This window comes from Chlamydotis macqueenii, chromosome 11 (assembly GCF_036417535.1).
Source record: "Chlamydotis macqueenii isolate bChlMac1 chromosome 11, bChlMac1.mat, whole genome shotgun sequence".
Taxonomy (NCBI): Eukaryota; Metazoa; Chordata; class Aves; order Otidiformes; family Otididae; genus Chlamydotis; species Chlamydotis macqueenii.
The window spans coordinates 21,417,590-21,438,184 of record NC_141566.1 but is presented as its reverse complement, the minus strand read 5'-3'; the positions used below and the strand labels follow the sequence as shown (position 1 = coordinate 21,438,184).

Sequence of the window (20,595 nt, the reverse complement as noted above, 5' to 3'; positions counted from 1 at the left end):
TCTCAGTTTTCCTTCAGCGAGCGCTTACTGGAAGGTTTCTGCTTCTGTATTTTATAGCTTTTAGGAAGCAAATGGCAAGTGACCGTGGGTAACAGCAGAAGCAGCTCTACCGAAGGGAACCCTCGCCCAACACAACTGCTGGGCAGAAAGAAAAAAAGAAATCCGCGTCTGAGGTCGGATCGATCGACGTCATCGCCTTCCCAGTGGTTTCAGCGTCATTAGCCGTACACATTTTGTGTGGCAGAGAGAGACAAAATACAGGATTTCCTGTTCCGCAGCCACCAGCGCGCTGGGTTGCAGATGCCGGCAGGATTCCAGCTCTCCAAAAACATGTGGAAGCTGACCGGGGAGTCGCGGGGGCTGGGATCGCTGCGGGAGTCAGTGGGAAGTGAGAGCGGAAAGCTCGCTCCTGCGGCTCTCTAGCATGGATGTCACCCCCCCGAAGGATGGGAGTCGCAGGAAGGTAAGCTCGATTTCTGCTGCGTGTCTTCTTCAGTAGATGGAAGCTATCGCAGTTTTGAGCGGTTTTATCTTTTTTTTTTTTTATTATTTTCCTCCTTCTTCAAGCGATGTTATCGGGCAGAAGCTGGTGTAACATCCTCGGCAGCTGCTGACAGTGCCCACGTACTTCTGTCTCGCGCGGCTCCGCAGGGTGGGCGAGCGGAGCAGGCTGCTGTGCGCAGGGGTCTGCGGGGAAAGCCGTTTTACCCAAAATACTTCAATTCTGGCGTTACTGACAGAAGCTGCCATAACCCATCGGCTCTGTTTACTCGTCTCCTATTAGCGCCTGGATTAAACAAAACCAGTGCTTAAAACACAAGTGCCAGAAACCTTCTGCTACTTCAAATCTGGAGCCATTAGTGGATTTTTTTTATTTTACTTTTTATTTTTTTCCCTAGACTGCTTTTCCCTCCAGCATCCCAGGCTTGCGCAGGGTTGAGGGGCAGCAGCTCTGCTCCGGCCCCCTGCTGCCCCCCAGCCCCGGGGCTCTCCCCCGGCTGCGCCCGGAGCACAGCTTTCGCCCGGTTTGGCCAACCATCCCACGGAAAAGATGAGGGCGAGTTTGCCAGTGAACGCGGGAGCCGCAATCGCGGTCCGGCAGCCACGCCGGCTGGGTGGGGCGCAGGGTGATTCAGAGCAGCCAGGCCCTTTCCAATAACGACAGCCACGTACGCCTCCAGGAGCAGACACCGCTAACACGCTCAGAAAAAGAACCACGGGTGTTTCAACCTAATTGATCGCCAAGTTCCTCGACGCTTAATGAATTACAGTGCTACATCCACAACCGGTGGTCTTACCCCTCCAGTAGCTACACCGGTCCCCCCTCCGTGATTTCAGCAGGCAGCTGGATAAAACTCAGCTTTGCCGCTTAAAAGAAAGCCCCCTGCCCCCCATCCGTGCGCGGATGAAACAGGAAAACAGCCAGGGAATGGCAGGGAGCCTTTCGTGCGAGCTGCGTGAAGTCGCTGAACGAATCCCCTGCCAAAGCCCACGGGAGCATCGCTGCCCCGACACCGGCATCACCGACGGCAAAACACGGCGGGAGCTGGAGAGGTTCGGGGCAAGGTGTAGGAGGGAGGGAAGGCGAAAACGGAAAAAAAAGAAAAAAAAAAAAATTTTTAGAATCCCCCCTTTCAGGAAGTATTGTAGTGAATGAGCACTGGCCTGAACCCAGACCGGCGGGGAGCTCCCTGCTTTCCTGACAGGTGCTGTCACCAAAAACTGAAAATGCTGGGTACCAGGACTAACACCCAGCCATCTCGCTAAGAAACAGGCACTCCTGCTCCCCCAGGGAAAGCCAAAAAATGGAGAAAACCGGCAAGCAGGCTCCACACGGTCACGTCTCCAGGGACAAGGTCTAGGACGGGGGCTGAGCTGCGTGGTGGGGAGGAGATGGCAGCACAGGGACCTTTCCACAAGCCCAAACCTGCAAGCAACACCTCCGTTGCTGAAAAGCTGTGACAAGAACCAGGAACAGCTGCATTCCCTGTGCTTCCCAGCGGTTTTCCCTCCCTATTTTCCGCAGGGATGCGAAGAAAAGGCGTCCCACCACCACTTCTCCAGGGTTAATAGCCACGGTGCAAAGGGCACGGGCCAAGAGCGGGGCCAGCGCCGAGCACGAGCCCTTTGTGGGTTTTGAGGTGCGGAGCACGCGGGGATGCTGCAGGAACCGAAGGGTTTTCTTTCCCGCTGTCCCCTCATGCCAGATGTCCCCGCTCCCCTGCCCTCATCCCAGCAGAGAAATCAGAAACCCCCGACGTGGGGCCGCCGGCTCAAGCACAAAAAGCCCCTCAGCCCAGCAGCCCAGGTTTCACTGCAGCCTGGCTGTTCTGCAGCCGAACCCTGGAGAAATCGGCGAAGGGGAGAAGGCAGTTTGGCAGGGGCCCGGGTCAGAAAGCAGAGCACCAGCACCGCTCGCGCACCAAAATGTGGGAAAACGCACAGACCCTTCCCGTGTCGGAGGTGCGGGTGGTGGGAGCCAGCCCAGAGGCTGCTGGCGCCATTTTATATTTATCTATACGCATACAAGCATAGAGATTTCTATATAAACACGTAACCTTCCTCCTGAAACTGAAAAGGTGACAACCCCTCTGAAGAGCTGCCTCCCTGAGGAAGAGCAGGGTAGGGGAGCCTTCATCCCGCGCCCCAAATTGATGCTGGGCTCAGCGCAGAAGCCCGGTCCCCGCTGTGGGCAATTAGCTTTTAGAAACCCATCCCTGTGGGAAATTGGCCGCTGCTTAATTAAATCCCGCTGTCACGGGGCTTGGTGGCCACGGCAGGCGGTGCTCAGGGCTCGGCCAGACCAGGCGCTGGTCTCCTGGGAGGGGAGGGCGGGCTGCCCCACGCCCTGCCGGCAGCTCCAGGCTCCACTTCCAAGGGGAAAATCGCACCGTCTCGCTGCGGACGATGCCGCAGGCCCTCGGTTTGTAACCTGCTGCTGCTAAACCGCCTCTTCCCAAAGGAGTGGACCACTTCCCCGCAGGGTCTGCTCACGAATGGCAGAACCCATCACCTCTCCGCAGAGCTGCCCGTGTACCTGTGACCCGTTAATGCCCTCAGCGCCGGCTGGAGGAGCTGAAATGGGTAAACAGATGAAAAAAAACCACTCCTGCTCTAACTAAAAGGCAGATCTATTTATCTTCCTTCACGTCCTGAACTGCTGCTGGAGGATAATTCCTGTTGCTGCACTACCATGCCTGCACAGCGTGCCACAAGCGCGGGAATTGAGTTAGCAGGGCCAGCAGAGCAGCTGGCGCGTGTTCCACCAGCTATTAGCGTCTAAATCCAGCCTTAAACCTGGAGCCAGAGCTCTGACAGATCTGTCTGCACCTCTGCCACCGGCCTCTGCTCGGGTCGGCAGCCTGCCAGCACCTTCGTTTGCTGATGCTAATTATCGCCCTCGCTGCACGCTTCCCAACGCACACTCATCCCCCATCTTGCACACACGCGCTGTGCACACACCTACACGCAGCTTACTCTTCCGTAGCGAAGTGCATTTACGCCCTGCGGGGAAACGCTGGGAAGTTTCTGGCTTCACAGCCCCTGTTTTCACTCCCTACAGGAACCCTCCACCCACCGTAATCGCCCCGTGAGTGAAGACACTCGGCCGAGATGGAGAGCAACGCGTCCTCCGGGAACTGTACTGATCCCCAGATGTCCTTCCAGTCCACCCTGTACGCAACCACCTACACCCTCATCTTCATCCCAGGCCTCCTGGCCAACAGCGCTGCCCTCTGGGTCTTGTGCCGCTTCATCAGCAAGAAGAGCAAAGCCATCATCTTCATGATCAACCTGGCCGTGGCCGACCTGGCTCACGTCCTCTCGCTGCCCTTACGGATGTATTACTACATAAACCACACCTGGCCGTTTGGGAGTTTTCTTTGTCAGGTGTGCTTCTACCTGAAGTATCTCAACATGTACGCCAGCATTTGCTTCCTCACCTGCATCAGCATCCAGCGGTACCTCTTCCTCCTCCACCCCTTCAAAGCCAAGGACTGGAAGCGGCGGTACGACGCAGCCATCAGCGCCGCCGTCTGGGTCTTCGTCGGGGCGGCCTGCTTACCCCTGCTCGTGGTCAGGAGCCCCACCTTGTCCAACAGCACCAACACATGCTTTTCGGACCTGGGGGTGAAGCAGCTGAGCCCGGGAGCCTCCATCGCACTGGTGACGGTGGCGGAGCTCTTTGGGTTCGTCATCCCCTTCAGCATCATCGCCTGCTGCACGTGGAAGATGTGGCATTCCCTGCGGGATTGTCCGGGACAGCTGCAGAACACCAGCGAGAAGCAGAAGGCTTTGCGCATGGTCTTGATGTGCGCGGTCGTCTTCTTCATCTGCTTCACCCCCTACCACATCAACTTCCCTTTCTTCATGATGGTGATCGAGAACATCATCCGGGACTGCGGCGTTCACAGAAGCACGCTCCGCTTCCACCCCATCTCCCTCTGCCTGGCGAGCCTCAACTGCTGCCTGGATCCTGTCCTCTACTACTTCATGACCTCCGAGTTCCAGGACCAGTTGCTTCACCACAGCTGTGCCACCCTGCGGGCTTGGTTCACGCGCCGCAGGAGCAACCTCTCCATCGCTGAAACTGCCCACGACATTCGTATGAAGAGGAGAAATCTCCCGCGCTTTAAGTTTTGGTCTCTTCCCAAGTTCCTTGGCCGAATAAACAGCATGGAAATCCCCCCGATGCCACCCGACGAGCTTCTGCTGGAGTCCATCTCTTGAAGCGCAAGACGTTTCTCTCCGTGTAGGTGCTTCTCACAGCTTGAGTGAAGAGTGCGTTAGGTCTCCAAAAAGCCTCGAATTACCCTTCTGTGCACCAGATGCCAGGATCCGACCGAGAAGGACATTTTGATGAAAGCCAGGGATGCTGGGTGTGTTGTCGCTGTTGGGGACTGTTTGCCTTACAGCGTTCTCCATCGCGTTGCTGTTGAAATACCTGAAGCAGCCGTCGCCAACGACAGTGTTTCTCCCGTGCTGAACCGCAACTGGGTTCGGGTCCCTCTCATTTCTGTCGTTTCACACTCGCGTGAGGCTGCAGACCAGGACCGTTCATTATCTGCATGTAAACTGAACCTCTTTCCATTGCAAAAATCAATCATCTGGAGCTTGTCTAGCCTAACCTGGACTGCAAGACTGTAACTTTACCACGATATATCAAGCGAAGAGTGTTAACTTATATCCACACCAGTGTTAAAGGGCGTTTTCTAATGAACTGGGGCCAGCTGACGCGATTGAAAGAGGCGCCCAGAGCTGAGCAAGGGAGCCTGCCTGGCTCCCGGGAGCTCCGGGATGCTCGGCTTGTTACGGGGGATGAAAACCTGGAAGACAGACTGCGACTGGATGTGCCACGAGCGAGGAGGAGGAAGGATGAAGGACATCTCCCAGGGCCCACGTGCTCACAGAGTCCCGGGGCGAGCCGCAGAAGGGAGGGCTAGCAGCCAATGTCACCGTCTTTCGTGTTGTTATTTGGAGTCCTGTGTTGTTCGGCATTCTGCTAAAGCCTGTGGTCGTAGGTCAAGGCGTTCCCCGAGCCTCTCAGTTTTGCTTTAAAAACCAGAAAAGATCCCGGCCCTCGCCGGGTACCGAGAAAAGTTTACAAAACTGACCTGAGTGCATCCCTAAGGCTTCGAACTCAGGAGGAAATAAAATGGTCCCAACAGGTATTTTCGGCATGGCGGGTATTATTTTGAGTGGCTGTGAATAGTCTCGTCGTGCACCACGCCTGCTCCCAGAGCAAAGCACAACCTGTGGGGACAGGGGACCCCAGTTTGGGGCTCAGAGAGGCCCCGTTGCCGCCGCATCCCCTCACGCAGCAGCGGCTGCAAGGTTTCCTGCTTGCGGGCTACGGCATCGACGGCTGCGATGCCAAAATCCCTCGGGGAATTGCGTGAGTAAACACGGGCAGAGGGGGGCTGATCGGAAACAGCTTTGCCAATGACTGCGCGCACATTTCCGATGCGCGCAGCGTTGCTGGGAACGGCAGGCAGGGGTTTACCCTCGCGTTGGCAAGGCTGGACTTAGGAAGATGAAGGGACATCCAGCTAACCGGGAGGAATTTGGTTTGGTGCTTACAGCCTGCCGGAGACGGGCAGAAAACTGGGACAGGCAGGAGGCACGCTGTCCTGCGGCTCTGTCCCAGATCTTCTCCTCCTCTCACAAAAAAAAAAAAAAAAAAAAGAATAGGAAACATTTTCCTGGTTTGCTTGAGGGGGGATGGGGGGAAAAAAAAAAAAGAAAGAAAAAAAAAAAAGAAAAAGAGAGTTTTCAGGGCTGAAAAAGCTGTTTCAGATGGCAGAAACCCAGCAGCGTGCGCTGGCAAAACAGGAAACCCAAACCAAACCTCGCCAATGCCGTGGCTGGCGAGAGCCGGCTCTGGGCAGCCGCCGCAGACGGGACGAGTCACACCATCACACCAGCACCTTAACTGGGAGCGTGGCCCCAGCCCGCCAGCGCCTTTCGGGAGTGGCACAGCTCTGGGTAACTGGGGTCAGTGTCCACGTGCCCAAAAACCGCAGCTGGGTATTTGTGAGCCCGGCTGACCGCGCGCAAAGCCTCCATCGCGGCCCCGACCTTACCGGCAGCACCAGCTCCGGATTTCCCAGTAGCTCCAGACACCGCTGGAACGTCGCCAGCCTGTTTTCGGATTGCACAGCTTTTCTGAAACTTCTGCGAGGCAGCTTCCCCCTCCCAGAAAGAAAACAAAAAGCAAGCAAAACAAAAGAAACTCGCTGATCTGCCAGGCAGAAACGCAACAGCAACCCTCACTGGGGCTCGCCTGCACCGCGGGCGGCGTTGGAAATACAGCAGAAAAAAAGCCCTTTTTGGGTTAGATGCACTGGACAGCAAGGATTTTGCTGGGTTTCCCTGAGGAACTGTCCTTTTCCAGTGCAGACCAGTGCTTTCTGCCCTTGAGAGCCACCAGATGCTGGCCAGCCCTCTCCTTTTATCAGAGCCCACCAAGTTCCCCCCCGCAGACCCAAACTGGGGAGATCCGGGGCCAGCGGGAGCTCTGCCACCCGCCTGCCGCGTCGGCGGGGACAGACGGACGGACGGGGATGCTGCCGGTCCCCAGTGCAGAGATGCGAGAGCTGGGGGGTGGCAGGTGGGTGTGGGCTGGGGGGACTGGGTCTGTACCCCGAAGATTTCGGTGAAAAGCTGCTGCTTTGAGGATTTGCTTCGGCGAGGCCGAGGTGCGAGCTCAGTGCTTACACGGGAAAAGCTCGAGGCTGGAGAGGAGGGAGAGCGAGGGACTGTGTCAGGGAAGGGGGTGATCGAAGAGCTTTTTGGGATTTCTTTCTCAGAGCCGTTACATGTGTGCACTCAACCTTTTATTCGCGTGGCGGAATCAGGCAGCGACAACCCCAGCGCCGCACTTCGGCCTCGTTAACGTTCAGGTAAGGGACGTTTCCCGGCGACTACAGACCCCGGCCACGCTCTCATGAGCGGAGCCACGGCAACAGCGCCGAGAGCACGTCCGTCACCCAGGGCACCCCCGGTCCCACGTGCCGTCCCCAGCTCTTCGTAGGGACAGCCCAACACCCCGGGGTCAGCGCGCCAGGCGGCCCCAGACCCCTCGCACCAATAAGCCGCGGGTGATGCTTTTTGGCTGGGATGATCTCCTCCCCACAAGAAAAGAGGGAAGGTTGCTCTTCTCTTCGCTAAAAATACCTTTCTCCTCCCTCCGTGAACGCACGCTTCCAGTCCAGCCCCAGCAAAAGCGACTTTGCCTCTGGAAAACCACTCAGCCTCAGCTCTCGGCAGCGCTGCCAGCACCGATGCTCAGACGCCGATGGTTTTTGGCGCAGCGCTGACAAGGGGCTGCCGCTCCATCCAGCCGCCTCGCACTGAGGAGCGGGGAAAGGGCTGTGCCTGGCCAAGGAACAAACGCACCACCAACTCCAACTGCAGCCTAAACGCACAGCAAGCAGCTTCTGCTGCCTTAAACCCAGCAAAAACTTGGAAATCATGACTGGTTTTCCAGACAGTCGTGATTTCATCGGAGCTGAATCCAATTTTTTTGATTCACGGGCTCAGCCGGCAACGCCCTGTGAAGCCCAGGTCACCGGTGTTCGATGGGACAGCACTGCTTTAGGGACCAGGGACATCCGTCAGCCCCTCCTGCACCACAGGGTTCTGTTCACGGCGCAGGGAAAAGGGGTTTGGGAACTTGGTGTCGATGCCATGTCTGCGTCCAGCACTGCAAGGCTTCGCTCTCCTCCAAGAGCCGGCCAAAGCCTCAACTCGCAGCAGCCAGCAAGTCCTTCCCAGCAGGAATAACCACACCGATCGCTCAGTCCCGCTCCTCTTAACAGGGGAATTTTTTCTTTTAATTTTTAAAGAAAATTTCCCTGCTGTAGGTGGGTAGGGCAGGCACTGAGGCTGGGGAAGAAAATCCAGAAGTTTTAGCTCCCAGCGCAGTGAAAGTGCCGCTGCTGCATCCCTGGCTCCGCTGATGCTGGGAGCTGCGGGCGAGAGCTCGGCACGCTCACGGGCAGCGGGGTCTTGTGCCCGCTCCAGCGTTCAGCTGCCGGTAAGGGCACCCCGGGGTTCCCACCCGCGCACCTCGCCGTGCGCGACGGCGCCTGGAGCGAGTGCCGGGAAACGGGATGGACGGCAGCGGTGGCGGCTGTGTGCCGAGCGTGGCACCAGCAAAACAGGATATGGTTATGCTTTGCAAGGTGTTTTTGCAACAAAAGCGCCGTCTGTACAGTAAATACACCGGCTGCCCCGCGCGCGGGCTACGTTTTCTGATAAATAGGCTGGCTTCTGCAGAAATGAAAGTGCAAAACCGAGCATCCATCACACGTCCGATGAGGAAAAGAAGAGAAAATAGGTCACCTCCAGAGCCTGCCCAGCCACGGGGCTGGCGCTGCCGTTATTCGCGGCGCTGGCCTCGGTTTTGTGGTCTGTTAAATCGGCATCCAAACCGTCCTGCCCGCTCCCCGCGCAGAGCCAGGGTCACGCAGGGAAGGGCTGGCGGGACAGGAGCAGAGCCCGGGGCCTGCCAGGCTTCACGCCGCGTGGGTTTGGGGTGGGGGAGAAAGGAAATAAAAGGTTTTTCTTTAAATCACTACAGTGAAAAGGCTTTGCAAAGCACGAGAACGTTTGTGGTGCTGGCAAGCGCGGGGAACGTTTTTCATCCTGGATCCCGCTGATTACGGAACCGCTCCAGGACTGCTGCGCGCCGAGCCAGCCTCCTCCACTGAGGATGCTCTGCACCTCCCAGGAGACTCCGCCGCAGCGATGAGCCCCAGTTAAGCAAAAAAACCCCAAACCTCAGCTGCTTCTGGTCCAAAAGCATCCGCAGATGAATCCATCCCCGCACCCAAGGGGACAGCTCTGCGGCAGAGATCCCACAGCGCTGAAAGCTCCAGCTCCCACAGACGATTAATTAAGGCACATTAAGTAATAACAGGCTTTAAAAAACATCTAGAAGCTTTAACTGGTAGAAGCATCAGCTGCTGAAACAGGCAACAGCCCGCGTTGTTTGGGACGGCAAACCCAGCGTGCCGTGGGGTTATAAAAGCCCACAACGCACCCAAGAGATTAATTTTCTATAAACCACAATTAAAAAAAAAAAAAAAACAAACAAAAAAACCCCCAAAAAACACATACAGAGCTACAAAACCCTGTAAAAAAGGTCTGTTAAAAAGCAGGGGTCAGCAGGTTCTCGGCGATGTGGGGACGCGGTGCCTGGGGACGCCGCAGCGGCTGCACCGCCTGGCCCCGGGCCTCCGCGCGACCCCTCCGTGCGTGGGGCCGCAAAGCCGGTCCCGCGCTCCTGAGCCGGAAAAGTGAGCAAAGACGGGGAAAGGGCTGCAAATAATTAAGCAGAACTGCTGCAGAAGTGGTTAAAAAAAAAAAAAAAAAGTCACTTTCTCAAAATAAACAATTGAGTCAAGAATCCTCAACCTTTCTTGATCTTAAAATAGTTTAAGGTTGTTTTTTTTTTTTTAATACGTCTTGCGCTAGAGTCCCCAGGCGGATAACGGCAGAAGTGCTGCTTTTCAAAATCATAAAGTCATGGGGGCGTGCGTAGGCAAGGGCGCAGCGGGCGCCGCGGCCGCCACCGCCCTCTGCCGACGGCCATCGCCCACCGAAGGGCCCGGGGCGCCGTGGCGATGGGCGACACCGCGGCGGTGGGCGACACCACTTTGAGGCACAGTAATTCATTTTGGGAGGGCGTCCTCGGCTCTGGGCTGGATTGCTCTGCACGAGGTCTAGAAATCCCGTGAAAAAGAAAGTAACGGCCAGAAAACCCATGAAAAAGAAAGTAACGGCCATGGAGAACGTCCTGTTTTTGGGGAAGCCCAAAGTGGTCGGTGAGCAGCTTCAACGCAACTTTCCAAAGCCCCCTCACAGCGCAGGGACCCGCAGCACGGGGGTGAAAACGCCCCGATGACAGCGAAGGAACCTTTCCCAGAAAGGGAGAGGAAAACAACTGAGGAAGCGTCTCTCCATCAGCCTCTTCGGGTGGGCGTCCAGCAGAAGGGGCTCTGCAAGCAGGCGAGGCCGCGGGAGCCGGCGCCGCTCCGGCCGGATGCTGTCGAGGCGTCAAGGCCCCCAGGCCCCCAAGTACCGGGGAGACGGCGGGGGTGACGGCAGCCTCGCAGAGACAGCGGCTGCCGCGCTACGGCGGCAGTTTCCGCAACACCCCGAAACCAACAGCGCTATATATACACACACGCATATATATAACCACAGGAAAAAAAAAAAAAAAAGCAGAAGGGTCAGGTCCAGGCGGGACCCGCGGACAGGAGGAGCGGCACGGGAAGCGCTGCCGGCCGGGGAGGGCCCCGCTCCCCTCCCGCGTGGGCGCAGGCTGCTCCGGCAGTTGCACTTTTGCTTTGCGCGTCGAACGGGTTGGGGGACGCGCCACCAGCGCCCGCAAAGTCACATCGGAGCGGCCCGCCAAGGCAGCAAAGGTAGGACCAACGCTCGTTTGTCCCCGGTTGTCTTTGATTCAGGCTGACGGGTTTAAACGGTATTTTTTGGTGATTACAAGATGGACTTGGTGCCTCCTCTCGCTCACAGCAGAAGGGCTGAGAGGGGACAGGAGGCCCCACCGAGAGGTTGCCGTGTAACCGCCGACCCCCGGGAATCTCCAAAAGCGAGCGAGGAGACGCGGGCTGAGCCCAGGTACAGGTGAGGAGCCAATATCTCCATTGATCAGGAGAGCGAGCTCCTGTGAGCGCTCACGAGGTGCTCTGAGGGACAGGAGGGGTCGGGCTTAAGCCAAAACAGCCAGCCGTGAGGTTTCGAACCGTGTTTTCTATTCCTGTGACGCCAATACCAAGAAAAAGAAAAACTCCAACTGTGGCGATTCTTAACATTCACAAACCCACAGCCGCTGGCGAAGGGACTTGGCTTCAGGGGGACTTTTGGAGGCCACGCAGCCCCATCTCCACCAGCACAGGGATAACTGGTCCGATCCACTTGTTACCGGGGGTCTCGCTCGGGTTCGTCTCACCGCCTCCATCCAAGGGATTTTATTAAACGGCCCGTTCGCCGCGAGAGGCGGCGCGCCGACTTTCCACCGGCGATTTCCCGCTTACTTGCGGGACGCGGGGGCGGGAGGAGGCAGGGTTCTCTGTGCCGCCGCCGCTCCAGCCCCACACGTCCCGGGGCGGAGCGGGGCGGCGTGCGCCGACGGGTCGGGTGGAAAACTCACAGCTTGGGCGCTCGCTTCCGCGCGCATCTGCCGCGGCGGTGAGGGTGCGCCAGGAAGGGAGCAGAGCGGCGGGGGATTGGGCTGGCTGAGACAACGGCGCTGCTCTGGGTTTGTTTTCCCCTTTTTAACCAGGATAAATATTAACGGGGGAGGACAAGAGCTTTAGCAAAGGATTAAGAGGCAAAAGCGGTGTATTCCGCATGGCATTGAACTGGAGCATTTTCCCCCCCCCCCCGCATAGTCTTGAAATTCACCCAGCCAAAATTCCCTGATGTCCCAGTCTCCCACCCGGCTCACGGCCCATCAGCACCCAGCTGGCACCCCCAGCACCACAGCCCAGCGAGCTCCACGGGGCTCCAGCCCCACAACCCCTTCCCAAAACTTCAGTGCCGGAGCAGGATTGCTCCGGAGCGACCATTGGCAGCTCTGCCGCTCCTCCCAGCACGGAGACAGGCGGGAAGGCAGGAAGCACGGGCAGGCGCACCGCGGAAACGCTACCTCAAACGAGCAAATGAGAAATTAATGAGAGAACAAAAAGAGAGAAGCCTTTTCACTCCAGTATGCCAGTGCCCCACAGCCCTAACCTATAAAGTCTTGGCTGTTTCACTGCTTTTTTTCCACCAGAACAAGCATCCCCCACCTGTCACGACTCACGTTCAGGTGACCGCAGAGATCAGATAAACAGGTACCCACGCGCGTACCCTGCCACCGAATCAAAACGAAAGAGCCGCTCTCACCCGTACCGCTTTGCAAACGCGGCCTTCGCAAAAATATTCCGGCGACCCAGAGCACGTTGGGTGTGGAAGAGATGCTGGGCGAGGGCAGGGACATGCTGGAGGCCGCTGGTACCCGGGCTGGGCGGTGGCGGTGCCGCTGACGGGACCGCGGAGACGCAGAGCTGGGTGCGGAGGGCAGGGGACGCAGGGCCGGGGGCTCCCGCTGCATCAGGACAAGTGCGGCAAGGCACGGGAGACCCCGGGGACGCCTAGCAGCGCTGCGGCCTCCGTGGGCTGATGCTACCCGAGAGGAAATAAAAGAGGGAAATCTCCACAGTTAGCTCAGCAAGAGGCGACGCTGTTCCCATGGAAGGGGATATCATCAGATCACGGAACGGTCAAACCCAGCTGTCCACCAGAAAGCTGCTCCAAGGGAGAAGAGCCTTGATCTTCTCCCAGTTTAAAAATCAAACTAAAAAGTAATCCTACGCAATGATCAGTTCATATTTCTATCATTTCTACTTTCAGTTAATACCTATTAGTTATTACAACTCAGCATTATATCTGCCAAAATAGGACAATAACACTTCAAGTGACACATAAAACCAGTGGTTACTGGGAGAAGCCCAGCACAGGACGCCACTGCTCTGGTCCCCGGGCCAGCTCCCGCATCCCCGGCTGGCTGCAGAGATCGGGACAGAGCCCCCACCGCACCGCCTCTGCTCATGTAGCTTCAGCAGAAAACTAGGTTTTTATCTGAAATTACCCCACACACATTTTCTTTTTGTTTTAGGCCGTGGAGGAGAAGGAGGGAAAATAGAAGAGGGGTCCCAGCCAGCAGCGCACCCACACCTCCCCCCGAAAGGGTAAGTGAGCAGGTGACAGCGCCCAGCTGCCCACACCACCCCTGCCACAGGCTTCACGCATTTTTACGGCACCCCACCCCAAACACGGGGCACCCACCACCCACCTGGGCCAGCAGCCATCCTCACAAGCACGGTGCTGGGTGGCCAGGGCCAGCCGGGCTGGTCTCTCACCCCGGTTCCGGGAGGGAGCCGGAGGTGTTGGGCAGCATCCTGAGATCCTGAGCTCCAGGAGAGGACTGGATACAATGCTGCAGACAGTGCCAGACCGTGGGCTGCTTTCCCCCAGGCTGATTTAAGCCCCTCTCCTCCCCTGAGCTGGGTTTTAAGAGCAGCTGTGGCTCTGCTTCCTGGGGTAAAAGCCAGCGGATTTGCTAACGAGGGCCCCGGACAAGCTGGGCAGTTTAACCGCCCTCAGGTGAGGGGCCTGATCACCCACGGGTGCGATGGGCTCTGACGGGGGCACATCCCCAGCTCCTGCGCCTGTTCGTACAGAGTGTGCGGATACGCGGCTGCCCTTCAGGGTACAAAATATTCTTTACGCCGCACGTGCCCGGCTTAGCAGGCATTTCCAAGCCCTGGGTGTAAAGGCAGGCTACAAAACTTACCCAGCGTTTCTTGCTCATTAAGTACAAACGAGAAATTTTCATCCAGTGCCCTGACGTGGCCGACTGCGGGGTCTCCTGGATGAAACAGGGGAAAAAAAAATCATTCAGGGGAAGAAGGAAGCCATGCCTGGGGAGAGCCTTGCACCTACCGCTACAGGCAGCCCCCCGTGCCGAGGGGAAGCGAGCGCAGAGCGTGCAAAACAAGATTTCCTCTTTCTGGAGCTTTTTTTAGCATCCTGCTGGTTTTTACACAGCGCCTTTGGCTGAATTTGCTGTGTTGCTGCTCGGGATTTCCAAAGTGCAGTTTCTCACGTTGCTGCGTTCGGACCCCACCCCTTCCCAGGGCGGCCGCTCTGGCAGGGGCGTCGCTGGGTGCCCGGGGCGAGGACCCTCGCTGCCCCTCAGCTTTAGCGCTGGGAACCCTCGCGCTGCGGGTTTGCAGCCCCAGGGAGAGGCAGGAGGAGCTGCAAGCGCATCCCTGCCCCAGGATCTCGTGTCTTGTGGCGCAGCAATGGATGCAGGGTGGGCTTACCCACCCGGGAACGCAGCCAGAGGAAAAGGAGCATCCTTCAGCCTCCCGGACTGGGTGACAGGAGCCCCTGGGCTAGGGATGAAAGATAAGCTTGTTTTAAAAAAAAAATTTAAAAAATCACTGGAAGGAAGAACTGGGTGATGCGGGTTTAGGGCTTTGTCTTGCGAACGCCCCTGGAGATGCTCCCCAGCAGCGTTCACAGGAGCGATGGCACCGCAGCGTCACCCGAGCTCCACTCTGCTGGCACTTCAGAGCAAACTGTAGGCAAGAAGCTGAGACATTCTGGGTGAAAAAAAATGGAAAAATCAACCCAAGGCCAAGCTGTGCGGCTCCTCGCGAGCCACCTTCGCTCTGCCGGCGGGCTGCCCACATCCCAGGGGATGGTGCCGGTTTCTGGGAAGCCAAGGGGAATGGAGGAGCCCTCCGGGAGCAAGGGGATGCACCCGGACACCGGTGTCCCGGTCCTGCTGCCTGGCCACAGCCCAGGGACCTACAACGTGGTCGTTTTGCCCGGACACCCCGGCAGGACCACGACCTGGACAGGAAGCCCGGACACGCCGTGCTGAGGAGTTCGCTGTGACAGTAAAGATGGACACGTCTTCATGCGGCCTCAGCATCACCACGGAGAGCCACCAGAAAAGAGAGCGTCCCTCCCATCCTCTCAAAGTGCCGGTCCCCACGCAGCAGCCCCGGGTGCTCTCCCAGCGCAGCCTGCTCTGCCCGTACCTACACTCGGCACTTTTTCAAGCCCAACAAGGCAATTTCTGACTGCCTGGGGAGGACGTACTGGTTTTTGGCCAACCGGTTCGGCTCGATTCCAGCGCAGAGGAGGAGCGAGGAACCTGCCCAAAGCGGGTGCCACTGGCAGGAAGCCCCAGAGGGCTTGACCAGCTGCTGAGGGTGAAGCTTTGAAGCCCCAGGGCACAGCAAGTATCGCCAAAAACCTGCCACATCCTCCCAGTTACTTGTGCCAGCCAAGCTCTAGCAAACGGAAACCGAAGCCCTCTGCCCAAGCTACCCACCAGTGATGGATAAAACCCAACGAGAAGGTGAGCACCAATTAGTTCTTCTGCACGAGGAAGAAATTACTCGCATTTCTAGAGTGAGTCGTGCAGGTTTGTGCATCAGAGGTTGGGTGGAGAATCGATAAAAGAATTGGAAAGTCTTTGAAGAGATGGCTAATTAACCCTCCAGCTTATTAATCGTTGCTTCTGAGGTTTCACGGGGTTATTTCACACACCATTTTGCTCTGGTTATGTTAGATGCTGGCTCCCTGGAAGAAAGGAAGACATCTCAGTGGTATGCAAGGGAAACTGCACAAATAGACACAAAAAAGCTGCCCCTCTCCCCCCCACCCCCAGCCCCCTGAACTGTTTCCTTTTGTAGAAGATTTTCTGTTTCCACCCAAAGCTCCTTCAAAGTTCCGGTGCAATCACACTGGCAAGTGTTGAGCGTCGCCTTCATGACCAGATGTTCGCATTTTAACGCCTACATCTCCAAGCGCAGGAAAAAACCACCAGGGACTGTGGCGGGATGGAGTTTTGCCTCCCAAACGTGCCTTTGGCATCTCGCTCGGTACGCAGAAACGTTTAGACCCGTAGGTTAATTCTTCGCGCTGAAGCAAAAGGCAAACCTGAGAGGGTTCGGACAGAGATCTGAATTTCCTCTGTATTTATCAGATCTGGTTGGGTTGTTTGTTTTTTTTTTTTTTTTTTTTTGTCTGACGATTCAGATAATATCAGCTGCTCGCCATGCAAACAATTTATAAATAAAGTCCCCCAGCAGCCACCTGAGTGACGGCAGCTGGTATTTCCAGCAGCCACACGCGCTAGGCGGGTAAAGGAAGGGCTCAGAAAAAGCGGTGCTGAGCAACTCAAATTTAATATAGTAGTTCTGCAGCAAAAAAAAAAAAACCCTGTTTAGTAAGTGTTCCAGTTGTCCCTGCTTCCTTGCAAGTATGTTTTACATTCCGTTTATGAAAGATAAATTAAAATGTTGACCCCGGTTTGGTGAAAGCCACCGTCCTGGGACTTCCACTCCATGCCACAGCAGCAGTGGCCGCAGCAGTAGACAGTCTCTGTTTCTCAGGCGCGTGTGTCAGCGTCGTTTGCGTGAGGAGCGGATCTTGTTCCGTCATCTTCTCGGCTGCCTACAGCGCGGTGTCGGTGGGAGGTTTCTGAAGGGCTTTCCTGGGAAGACCGGCGGAGCATCAGACTCGTGAGCGTTGTGCGAGGCAAGGGCAGCCACGAGGGACGCAGGCACAGCACTCGCTGGAGCATCCCTGTGCTGGCCACGCGCTCGGGCGTGAGGAGACCAAGGCAACCAAAGGGAACTTTGGATGGAAAAGCTGGAGCTGGGAAGGACGCGGCTGCAGAAAGCTGGCAGCAAGTTAAACACGCCCTGCGATCGGGGATGATTTCTGCTCGGCCGTACAGCACGAGAGGCTTGTTTGTAGCAGCAACTAAACACATTTGCTACTTATTCCTCAGTGGTTTTGCATCTCCTTGCACTGGGAGGGGGAAAAGCTGACCACCACAGGTGGTAGCAATAGGTTTCCACCAGAGACATGCTCCTACCACTCCTGCGAGCTTTCCTGTATATTTTGCTTTGCAAGGCCTGTGTCTCCCCACAGCGCTGTAACTGCCCCTTTCTGTCTTTCAGCCGCAGGGCCACGTCGGTTGTCCAGCTCCTGTGTTGAGAGAAGCGGCTGAAATGCCACCCAAAAGGTGACAGAGGTGCAGAACCTGCCCGCGGGACGCCAGCAAGGAACATGTTATCATGCCGGGGCTGAGCACAGACCTGGAGCACAACCATGACCAACACGAACTTGACCTGCACTGAAACAGACCTCAAGCTCTACTACGCGATTACGTACACCTTCATCCTGATCCCTGGGCTCATCGGAAACATTTTGGCTTTGTGGGTCTTCTACGGATACATGAAGGAGACTAAAAGGGCCGTAATATTTATGATCAATTTAGCCATTGCCGACTTATCGCAGGTTTTGTCCTTGCCCTTGAGGATTTTCTATTACTTGACCGGGACGTGGGAGTTCGGAGGAGGTCTCTGCATGCTTTGCTTCTACCTGAAGTACGTCAACATGTACGCAAGCATCTACTTCTTGGTTTGCATCAGCGTAAGGCGGTATCTGTTCCTCATGTACCCATTCAAATTCAGCGACTGCAAGCGCATCTGTGATGTGTACATCAGCATCGTCGGGTGGGTCGTGGTCTGCGTCGGCTGTTTGCCTTTCCCCCTTCTCAGACTTCACCAGGGTCCTAAAAACACGTGTTTTGTGGATCTCCCCGTGCACGAAGTCGACCTTCCCATCTCCATTACAATGATGACGATCGGAGAGCTGGTGGGGTTCATAACACCCCTCCTCATCATCCTGTACTGCTCGTGGAAGACTATCTTATCACTAAAGGAAAAAAATTCTGCTTCACATGACCTGGGGGAGAAAAAAAAGGCTTTAAAGATGATTCTCACCTGCGCTCTGGTATTCCTGATTTGCTTTGCACCTTACCACATCAGCTTTCCACTCGACTTCTTTGTCAAAACCAAAAAGATTAAGAACGGATGCGTCCAGAAGGTGATCTCGGTCTTTCACGTTGTAGCTTTGTGCCTTGCCAGCTTTAACTCCTGCGTGGACCCCATCATCTACTACTTTACTACAGATGAGTTCAGGAGACGCCTTTCCAGGCAGGATTTGCAAGACAGCATTCAGCTCCACAACCTCAGTTATGTGAGAAAGCATTCCAGAGACATGCTCAGGGAGGACGCCCTGGACTACTAGCGCTGCCCTTCTCCAAACGGCGTCCAGGACTTCAAACGTTCACTGCATTTCAGAGTTTGGCCCGCTTTTTTTTCCTCCAGGACACTGAGAGTGACTACTCTGACAAGCTTCTGCTGATTTCAGTGAGGGCTGGGGAAAAACAAACCAAATAAACCCCCCCCAAAAAACCCAAAGCTGACCCAAAATACGTTGATTTAATATTTCGGTTGCAAATTTTCTCTGAATATAAATAACACCGTACAATTGCCACAGGCCTGATTTCTGAGCTGGGCAACCAGGAGCACAGTGACTTTGGCAGCAGGAGGAGGAGGACGCGGACCCGTGGCGAGGGGCGATGCTGTGCCGCGCCGTCACTGGTGGGGCCGTTACCCAGCCATGTCCTGGTCACACGCCCTGGCTCCAGCACGAGGCAGCAAAGACTCTGGGGCCTTGCTATGCGGAAAGAATTTGATCCTAAAAGTTAGGTGACACAGTATTATCTATTTCTGAAGGAAAAGACAACCCAGCGGTGACTAATTCCTAAGGAGAGTGCCAAGAGCCTCCAGCCACGCTGACTTTTTTGAAATTTACTGTAACGGGAACTCACCATAAGTGGAGTCAAAGGTTCCACCCAACAAACTACGAGATATTTTTAAGAAAGGCTCAAGTGTGGGTGTATTTTTAGTAATAATTGCTTTAAAATCAAACAAAAGAAGCTTTGGGCTTGACTGGTATTGCATTTGCACCTTCTTGTAAAATTTATTTTTCTGTGAACATTTCCAATGTTACATTTTTAAATGTAAAAATACTGCGATGGTATCGGGTTTTATTTAATGCAAATGTTGTATTATAGATTTAATTTATAAAAATATATATATTTTGTAGACAAATGATGTGAATCCCAGCGAGTGCTGGAACACAAAGAGTTTTTTTCCTCCTAAAAACCCTTCTATGTAATAAAGCCAAGCCCCACCACCTCATCCCTCCAGGAATCTGAGCCAGCATGTCCGTACCCGAGTGTGCCGGCTGAGCAAGCGCTGCTGATTCACGGACACAGAGTAGGACATTGTCATTTGTTCACAGTAATGAAAAAAAAATAGTTATTTTTCAATTTCCTGTTGTATATGATTTTTTTTTTTTAATTTTAAATGTAATTCTTGACCCTCTCTCCCCTCTGTACCTGCCTGCCTCACCAGTACATGCTTTCACGGACCAGCACCTGGCAGAACTTGGACTGCCGGTGCCTCTCGAGGACCTTTAGAACTTTTTAGATGCTTTTTCCAAATTATTTTAGCCTCCTTGCACTGGGGAGAGAAGCAAAACGCTGGCTTGCAGAGGGACAAGACACACCGCTGCAAAGCGCAGCAGCTCATCCGCCCCCCATGAGAGGTTTCCCAGGACGAGGTGAGTTCCTAGCGCTGGAGGCCGGCAGCTGCACAAGCCCATCACCGTCCTCTCTGGCCGCCGTCCCCTGTCCCCAGCCACACAGAGAGGGAGCAGGATGGCCCCGTACAAACCCCTAGAGCTACTTTTAGCTTCCGAGGGGAAAAGATGTTACACAAAGTGGTGTCAGAAGTTCTGAAATTATTCAAACAGAAAAACCTCAATAAGCTGAAGCTTTCCCACCTAGAAAATAGCGTGGGTGCGACAAGAGCCGTTTCTCCGCCGCCGTAGCAACATGGTTTACTCACGTGAGCATTAACGGTCCCTTTTTACAGGAAGTCAGGTGTAACAGTCGTGGCGGCTCACATGAGCAGAGATCAGGAGAGACCTGCCTGCCCTTCCCCTGCCGCGGCACCTCCGCTGCAGGTGGGATTTGCTCGGGCCATGCTCTTCATCGCAGAGAAGCCCTTGGCTGATGTTGCCATGGATGTCTGGAGAATCAAGATGTTTTCCTTTGATAACAGAAGGTGTATTTTCACACCCTGTTGATGGCTCAGGATCCACGATACCAGCCCATGCTGGAGCCCCGCAGCAACCACAGACCAGCAGAGATGCTGGGGATGGCACGCGGGAGGTCTGGAGGAGACCAGTAACGCCCAGCCACTGCAGCTGCAGAGAGCAATTGCTGTTTGACGGCTTTTCTGCCTGGCTTTGAGCTCTGTGCTAGGCAGGGTCCCATTCTTCTTCACCCAGACTTTGCTCAGCTCTGGCTGTAGTTCTCCGTTAGCCCGTTCAAAGCCAGCAGAAGCCAATATTCCCCCAGAAATCTTTTTCTTGGGAAAGCCTTGTGAGTAATAAACACGATCTGCAGGACTGGGCTGGGAATCTGAATGAGAAAGTAACCAGGAGCAAAAAAAACAAAAACAAAAAAAACCAAAAAAAACCAACCCACCCCAAACATCCCTTTCATTCTGCATGGAGTATTTCCCCCGGTGGCTCCAGAAGCGCCTTTCCACCGCGCAGCAAAGCACCGAGGGTCCC

General features: G+C 55.5%; 2 protein-coding genes across 9 annotated transcripts; both read left to right on the top strand.

The window, feature by feature from the left end:
- Nucleotides 1-233: 233 nt before the first annotated feature.
- On the top strand, nt 234-5,648 carry LOC104476188 (putative P2Y purinoceptor 10). The gene is made up of 2 exons (XM_086756278.1): nt 234-463; nt 3,563-5,648. The coding sequence occupies exon 2, from the start codon at nt 3,613-3,615 to the stop codon at nt 4,726-4,728; it is 1,116 nt and encodes a 371-aa protein (XP_086612404.1). The 5' UTR covers nt 234-463; nt 3,563-3,612; the 3' UTR covers nt 4,729-5,648.
- Nucleotides 5,649-10,743: 5,095 nt separating this feature from the next.
- GPR174 (G protein-coupled receptor 174) lies at nt 10,744-19,282 on the top strand. 8 transcript variants are annotated; one of them, XM_086756273.1, is made up of 4 exons: nt 10,744-10,931; nt 11,044-11,145; nt 13,187-13,259; nt 17,058-19,282. In XM_086756273.1, the coding sequence occupies exon 4, from the start codon at nt 17,209-17,211 to the stop codon at nt 18,190-18,192; it is 984 nt and encodes a 327-aa protein (XP_086612399.1). In that variant the 5' UTR covers nt 10,744-10,931; nt 11,044-11,145; nt 13,187-13,259; nt 17,058-17,208; the 3' UTR covers nt 18,193-19,282. The 8 variants fall into 8 exon arrangements, with proteins under 8 accessions (XP_086612399.1, XP_086612396.1, XP_086612395.1 ...); XM_086756270.1 differs by having other exon boundaries at nt 11,041-11,145; XM_086756269.1 differs by having other exon boundaries at nt 11,012-11,145.
- Nucleotides 19,283-20,595: the final 1,313 nt, after the last annotated feature.

Coding starts and splice junctions, on each gene's coding strand:
- LOC104476188 (XM_086756278.1), top strand. CDS start 3,613: ATGGAGAGCAACGCGTCCTCCGGGAACTGTACTGATCCCCAGATGTCC.
- GPR174 (XM_086756276.1), top strand. CDS start 17,209: ATGACCAACACGAACTTGACCTGCACTGAAACAGACCTCAAGCTCTAC.